The sequence below is a fragment of the Phascolarctos cinereus genome, unplaced genomic scaffold (genome assembly GCF_003287225.1).
Source record: "Phascolarctos cinereus isolate Bilbo 61053 unplaced genomic scaffold, phaCin_HiC Scaffold_9;HRSCAF=440, whole genome shotgun sequence".
Lineage (NCBI taxonomy): Eukaryota > Metazoa > Chordata > Mammalia > Diprotodontia > Phascolarctidae > Phascolarctos > Phascolarctos cinereus.
Window position 1 is genome coordinate 250,620,984 of NW_027556402.1, and position 7,695 is coordinate 250,628,678.

A 7,695-nucleotide genomic window follows, 5' to 3' on the forward strand; every position below is an offset into this window, starting at 1 on the left:
TATATCACCCTTGCTGAGTATCTCTTCTAGCCATTTTCTCGTCCGTGGCCCTGGAAAGCGCTAGATACGGGAGTCAGCACCCTCCTCCGGGACGCTGGGCTGGTAAGTATAGGGGAAAGGTGCAGAGGGGACCAGGGGACCGAGAAGGGGCAGGAGAAACGGGTCTTTCCCTCTCCCTCTCTTTCTCTCTCTCCTTCTCTCTCTCTCTCTCTCTCTCTCTCTCTCTCTCTCTCTCTCTCTCTCTCTCTCTCTCTCTCTCTCTCTCTCTCTCTCTCTCTCTCTCGCCACTCGCCCCTCTTTCCCCAGTTTCGCTTTCTCTCCTTCCTTTAGTGCTTCCCTCCTCCTTCCTCCTTCTCTTCTCTCTCCCACTTCCTCCTCCCTCCCACTGTTTCTCCCTCCTTCTCCTCCCCTCCATGTTCCTTCCCACCTCCTCCCTGAGAATAAGAATAATGGCATTTAACCCATATTTGGGGATTTTGAGCTTCACCCCAATCCTGTGACATTAGTGCTATTCTTATCCCCGTTTTACAGAGGAGGATAATGAGTCCACCAGAATTTAAATGACTTGATGGGGGAGTCAGACAGCTGCTGTCTGCCATTTAATGTTCTCTGCAGCTACTGTTGTAGCCACTACTTGGCCCAGCCTTCCCCAGTGCCCCCCACTTCTTCTTCCTGCCCTTTCTTCAACCTCTTCCATTTTCTTCATTCCCCATTGGGCACCTCCTCCTAAGAAGGAGTTGCAAGTTCCTAGAATCAAAGAACACCTGACCACTAAACCCTGAAAGAGGTCTTAAAAATAAGAGCAGAGACTAATTAATATCAATGGCACACATTTACAAAGCAATTAATTACCATGTTCAACTCTCATTTGAGCTTCAACACAGCTTTGCAAGTTAGATGCTATCTCCATTTTACAGTTAGGAAAACAGCCTCTCGTCTTTCTAATAGTATTTTATTTTCCCCCAATCACATGCAAAAACAAATTTTAACATTCATTTTTTTAAAAGTTTTGAGTTCCAAATTCTATCCTTCCTGCCCTACCCTCATGCAAATCCTGAGATGGCAAGCAATCTGATGCAAGTTACACATGAGCAAGCATGTAAAACATATTCATATTAGTCATTCTGTGCAGTAAGATTCAATCAAGGAAGAAGAAAAAAGAAAGAAAGGAAAGAAGGAAGGAAAGAAAAGGAAGGAAAGAAGGAAGAAAAGAAGGAAGTGAAAAATAGAGGCTGTCATTTCTAAAATATGTAGAGAATTAAGTCAAATTTATAAGAATACAAGTCATTCCCCATTGGATGAATGGTCAAAGGATATGAACGAGCAGTTCTCAGATGAAGAAATTAAAGCCATCTATAGTCGTATGAAAAACTGCTCCAAATCACTACTGAATAGAGAAATGCAAATCAAAACAACTCTGAGGTACCAGATCACACCTATCAGATTGGCCAAGTGTCTCAGTTTTCCCGCATCCCTTTCAATATGTGTCATTGAGATAAATGAATGTTTTCTTATTATATTAATAACCAAGGGTATATACAAGATCCAAAGAAGTTTTTTTTTCTTTTTACTTCCTTTTGAAGGACGAGGATGACAAAGACACATTCTCCTCAACCTTGGGTGTTACCCTACCCTACCGGGAGAATTTAGTTCTGATTAAAGACTAAAGAGAATCTAATCTAAGTGAATTCAGGTCCATCTTTCTACTCAAGTAGGAATGGGTGGAAAATAGTTTCTTTTATATAAATGGCTGGAGGCTGAATGATCTGAGTGCTGACATGGTCACTCCTGTCCCTGATTCCCTCATTAGAATAAGCCCACTTCTCATTATAATATCCATTCTCTCATTAATTGTTAACCAATCAGAGTTGATTTCAACCCATCAGGGGCAACCACCTTTTCCAAATCTATTTAAGCATTCAGTATTCTCCAGGGGAGCTCTTTGGTTTCCAAGAAAACCACCGACCTGGATTTATTATTTGCTAGCCATAATTAATAAATTGATTCTTAATTACTCATTTTCCTTTTCTGTCATATTAGCTAATCTTATAGGGATGGGGGTGGTAGCTCAGAGCTGTTTTGATTTGCATTTCTGTAATCAGTAATGATTTAGAGTATTTTTTCATATGACTCTAAATAACTTTGATGACTTTTTCTGAAAACTGCTTATAATATATGTATTTTGAAAATACATAATTTTTTTAAAAAGTCACAGACCCCAGGTTAAGTCCCCCTGCCCTGCAGGATCTGCAAGGTCCCTTCCTGGGGAGCAGGGGAAGGAAGAACAAGGAGTGGATAAAAAAGTGACCTCTAAGTTTTCTTCCAGCTTTGAAGGTATGATCCCATGACCTCTGTCCAATCCATGAACCAGCAACTTGACTAAACTAGCTACTCACCACTGACTAAGGGATGGAAATCGAAGAGGGATTGGGTTTGGCAGTCACCCTAATCCTCAATAATGCATATGTTTTGGGAGGAGAAGCTGCCTAGCAAGGCTGAGTCATTATGTTATGATGCTAACATAACTCCTTTATGGTATGAATGCAGAGTGGAATGAGCTAGGCCAAGTTTTTCAAAGGATGCCTGGACAATTTTAATTCTTTCAGAACAGAGAATTTAGAGCTGGAAAATAGGTCATGGAATCCAACAATGTCTTACAATTAAAATCAGGCCCAAAGAGGGGCAGTCACTTGGCCATGGCCACCCAGCTCATGAGCAACAGAGCTAAAAGTCAAACACTTCAAACCCAAGGCCTGTGACTCTGAGAACAGGTTTGTTCCCCACATACCTGGCTTCCTTTCTTTTCTTCCTTCAGCTCCCATGGCTCCTGCCTAGCAGGTACTCTGTAATATTGGCTAATCCATTGGTAAAGACATCAGTGTTTATCCCTCTTTCTTTAGGTTCTTGTGAAAGGGATCCTCTTCTGGTTACCTGTTTTGTCATTAACACAGCCTTGAATTGACAACAAAGCCACGGAGTCTAACAGAGACAAGAAACCACAGCAGCCTGCCTCATACGATGAGCAGAATACGCCAGTGTCTGAGATGGTACGTAAGTGTGTATGACGCTAGCCTACGCAGGCCAGCGAGCCAGGGCTCAGATGATGATGATAAGGAGCTGGAAATGAAGATGGAAGACAGACTTCGCCAGTGAAAAACCAAATGAAAAGCAGTCACTGACTTTGGATGCCATAACACATCTGGAACATCCCACCTTTCTTCTCCTTGTATTCTCTGTCTCATGAGCATCCACACTGAGGCCTTAGAGAGTAGAGTGTGTTACAGTTGGGGGGAAAATCCCTTCAATATATTACTACTCTGAATTATATGTGATTGATTTTTTTATAGGCATCTACCACATTATGTCACTTTCCTGGTCAAAAATCTTCATTGCCTCTTCATTGCCTAGTAAAGTTCACTGAGCTTCCCTAACATTCAGGACCTCCTAGATTCATTTAGGCACTACCCTACCTTTCCAAACTCCTTTTCACATACAGTATGGTCTCATCAAGATAGACTGACTACTCTCTCTCTCTACCCTGAACATATTCCTCACTGTTTTTTACCTTCAAGTTTACATTCCAAAGTCGTTCCAGAAGTTTTCCCTCACTCTCCTGACCTACTAGATCACCAATCAGCCTTCAAATTCCCATTCAAATTCCCCCTTCCCTACTAGGGAAATCCTTACCCTAGTAGGAAATGACCTTTCCCCTCAGATCTCACACGAGGCTTAGTTTTACAACTTTCTGATGGCCTTATCATTATTTATGTTGGAGTTATCTGAGTGGGTATCAGAGCCCTCCTCTTCTAGATCATTCTGCAGAAGGTCTGGGACTGGGTCTTGCCAATATTTTTTTATCTTCCTCAGATCACACAATGGGCACTTAACAAAATTAATGGCATATCATTCAATAAGAGGCTGTTTGGTGTCAGAAAGAGCTAGCTTCAAGTTGGGAAGACCTGGGTTCAAGGGCTGCCTCTAACTGGGTAGGCAGGTTGTTTAATCTCTCTGTGCCCCCAAGTAACTGAGTATAAACTGAGGAACAGTTATTGACTTGCTTTTTGGAGGCAGTGTCTTCTCTGAGAGGTCTAATGTCAAATCCCCAAAACATGGCTTTACACCTTAAATGGTTCCTTGCTCTGTCTCTATCCCTTCCTCTTTTTTTCATTAGCATTTACTGCCATGAACCCAAATATATTTAATATGTTGAGGACGAAACAGGGCTTTCTTGTCATTATCATGATCTTGGAATCATATCATAGTGTTTCTGTAACTTACATTTTTAGAATTTGCTACATTTTACAAAGAACTTTCCTCACAATGACCCTGTGAGGTAAAGAATTCATGTATTATTTTTACCGTGTGATGGAAAGCTGAAAAACCCAAGAGAAGTGACAGGCCCAGAGAGGTGCCCAAAGTCACACAACAAGTAAGTACCAAAGCAAGACAAGAACAACAATAATAATAAGAATAGGAAGAAGAACTAGCATTTATATAGTGCTTTAAGCTTTACAAAGCATTTTGCAAACATCTCATTTTATTTTAACAACCCTGAGAGGTAAGTGCTACTATTATCCCCATTTCTAGATGAATGAATGCATGGAGGAAGGAATGAATGAATGAAGTGGTTTTTTAAGTGCTATGAGCCAAGCATTGTGTTTGAGTTAATCCCTGGAACATAAACACAAAATCCAAGATAACCCCTGCTCTCAAGGAGCTCACATTCTAGTAGGAGGAGACAATATATCTAGGAAGTGTTAAGTGCAGGTCAGAGGGAAAGGTCCCATGGTCCTTAGGATACAGCAGCAAAGGAGAAGTCCTTTTCTTTAATATGAGTTCCATTCATCAAGCCAAAGTTAACTAGTAGTCTTCCTACTTGAGGCCCAGTGATCTATTCATCCTGCCTCTTCACTGACTCTAAGCAAGGGTGCTTTCTGCTCCATTCCTCTCTCTTTTTTTTGTTTTAAAAGGTAAAACAGGAGCATCCTCTCACCCAGCCACCTGGAAAGGAGTGTCCTGGAAAGAGCACCTTAATACCAAGTGAGGTTGCTAAATGCAGTGAGCAGTTTGCCACAGTGCATCCCACAGATGACACAGAAGTTGAATTTATCATTACAATGGCCCAATGGCGCAAGAGTTCATCGAGCACTTACAAGTTATATGGTAAGCCCAGTGACAGCGTGTATACCGCTCTGATGAAGAATGAGGATGTCCAGGATGAGCTGCAGAAACGACCAGAACAAAAGGAGATGAGAGTGTCTACAGGCGGAACTGCTAGGGCATACGTGAACTTAGGGATGCCCCTGAAGTCTCTACCGAAAAATTCCCATCTTCATGTTACATTTATAAAAACTGAAGAGAATCAGAACGATGAACAAAAATACAACAAAAGTACCGACCAGGACTGTTTCACATTTTGTGTTTCTGGAAAGGGGAGAGAAAGGAAAAAAATTGTTAAATCTCGTTATTGTGCCAAAAGTGATGACTATCTTTGTGTCTATGGCTTTAAAGGAGACACTATAGATGATGCCCTGTGCAATGATGGCAGATTTCTTTCCTGGGTGACAGAAAATAATTGGACACTAGTCAAGGAAGGGGTCAAATATCCAAAAAATACCCCTGTGGAAAAAGTAGCAGACCAAAAATTTGATGTGATTGTTAAAGAAATTAAAAAAAGAAGTTCTCAAAACAGACATAAAGAGAAGGTTAAGAAAATGACCTCGCAACAAAATTCCAATTCAGAGGAGCAGGTGGATTACCATGGTACCATCCAGGAAGTTGCACCATCAGTCACTGCTGATAACAAGTTGTTGAAGCTAGAGATGGCAGAGGGAGACAGAAAACCAGTTCCTTCAGGATCTAAGCCAAAGAAAAGCAATGTCTATTTCATTGAAAAGAGCATCTTAAAAATATATAATTTTTTCGAAGAGGAAAAGAAATGGATCACAAATTTCTTTGAGAAAGAGATAAACATTACTGGGAAAAGTGGCAATGAGCTATTTAATCTACATCTAGAAGAATTTAGTAAAGTAACTGAGGATGCCATGACATCCAAAACCTTTAAGACACTTGTCCCTTTAGTTGATTCCATTGGGTATATACATTTGACCAAGAATGGAGGATTTGTCTCTGGTACTTGCTTCGTCTTCTGGGATAGGTACATTCTTACTTGTCGACATGTACTGAATAAAATAATTGGTGAAGTGGAAGAACAAAAATGGGCACAGACAATTAGTGAAAATTCATTTGTGACTTTCACTGATGAAAACCCTAAAGATTCCAGCAAAAAAATTGGCATTGAGCCCTGGTTTGAGGTGGAAAGTAAGACTTTTGATTATGCAGTCTTAAAACTGAAGGGAAATGAAATTCCTAAGAGTTTATTTAAGCAAAAGCAGAACACTAAACTACCCTGTGATGGCATTGTTTTTATTATTGGACACCCAGAAGGAGCGGTGAAGAAAATTGATATATGTACTGTGATCTCTCTAGCAGATCGGGTAAAAAAGTGTCGGACAGTTCTCCAGAATAGACAGAAACTAGAATGCAATCCTACAAACTGCCCTCACAAAGAGAAAATATGCATCCACATGTTCTCCATGAAAGGTTTCCAAGATCAGGCGATGAACTCTCAGGATCACTTGACCTATGACACCAGTTTCTTCTGTGGATCCTCTGGCTCCCCAATACTTGATGCATCTGGCCGACTGGTTGCCATGCACGCTGGGGGCTTCAAATACGATTTTCAGGGTCAGAAACAGAGTGTCATTGAGTTTGGCATTTCTATCAATTCCATTCACAATGATATGAGACAGAATCATGAAAGTTGGTATAACTCATTATTTCCATACCAACAGGATGTAGAAATGGTGAATGCTGATGATTTAACCACAAAGTCTCAGATTCAAGGAAGATGCCTCTGGGGCTAACTCCTATCTGGGGAAAGGAATCAGCACCAGGAACTGTCTGCCCTGATGCTGATTACAGCTCTCCCGTGCCTTTCCATCCTCATGCCCACACATTTTCTCCTAAGTCCTGCACAGAGAATCGATAACTGGCATTTACATAGTGCCTTAGGGTTTGCAAAACCCCTTATAGAGATTATTTCATCTGAGCCTCACAACCCTGTGATGTGGATATCTCAAACTCTCAGGCTAGAAGAATGGTACACTTGCCCAAATTACAGGCTAGTTAGCGTTAGAACTTGGCGTGCAAACCCAAGTTTTCCTGATTCCAAATCAATCCCTTTTCCTCCCACTTCATGCTGTTTCTCCAGTTCTGAGGCAGCAAGTGACAAAGACGACACATAGTCATCCTACGTGTTACTCTGGCACCTTGATGATGTTGAAAGCTGATGAAGGCAGACAGGCCATTGGATGGACTTGCAATGAGGGTCCATGGGAAAATGGAGATCAGATATGTGAGGGATGACTAGGTGTGGCTGGCTTATGGTCTAGACCACTGGAGAGAAGTACCCCCATTATCAAGCTCCTAGATCCCCTGAAGGCCTAAGTGACTGAAATATCTCTGAGATCCCCTTACACCTCATAAGCTTTCTCTTGTCCTTAGCTTTTACCCAGTTCAATTACTTTTCCTGTCATATGTATTCTCAATAACATCTTCATCACCACTCCTAGCCTGGAAGTCATCTTTGTCAATAGATTATAAAACAATAAAAGCAATATAATTCAACAGTCA

The 7,695-nt window shown here is 41.2% G+C and overlaps 1 protein-coding gene across 2 annotated transcripts; it reads left to right on the top strand.

Annotated features, from left to right (window-relative positions):
* LOC110200782 (serine protease FAM111A-like) lies at window positions 1-7,695 on the top strand. Of its 2 annotated transcripts, none has more exons than XM_020976183.2 (3): window positions 1-102; window positions 2,901-3,047; window positions 4,971-7,695. In XM_020976183.2, the coding sequence occupies exons 2-3, from the start codon at window positions 3,045-3,047 to the stop codon at window positions 6,924-6,926; spliced, it is 1,959 nt and encodes a 652-aa protein (XP_020831842.1). In that variant the 5' UTR covers window positions 1-102; window positions 2,901-3,044; the 3' UTR covers window positions 6,927-7,695. The 2 variants fall into 2 exon arrangements, with proteins under 2 accessions (XP_020831842.1, XP_020831843.1); XM_020976184.2 differs by having other exon boundaries at window positions 31-102; window positions 2,952-3,047.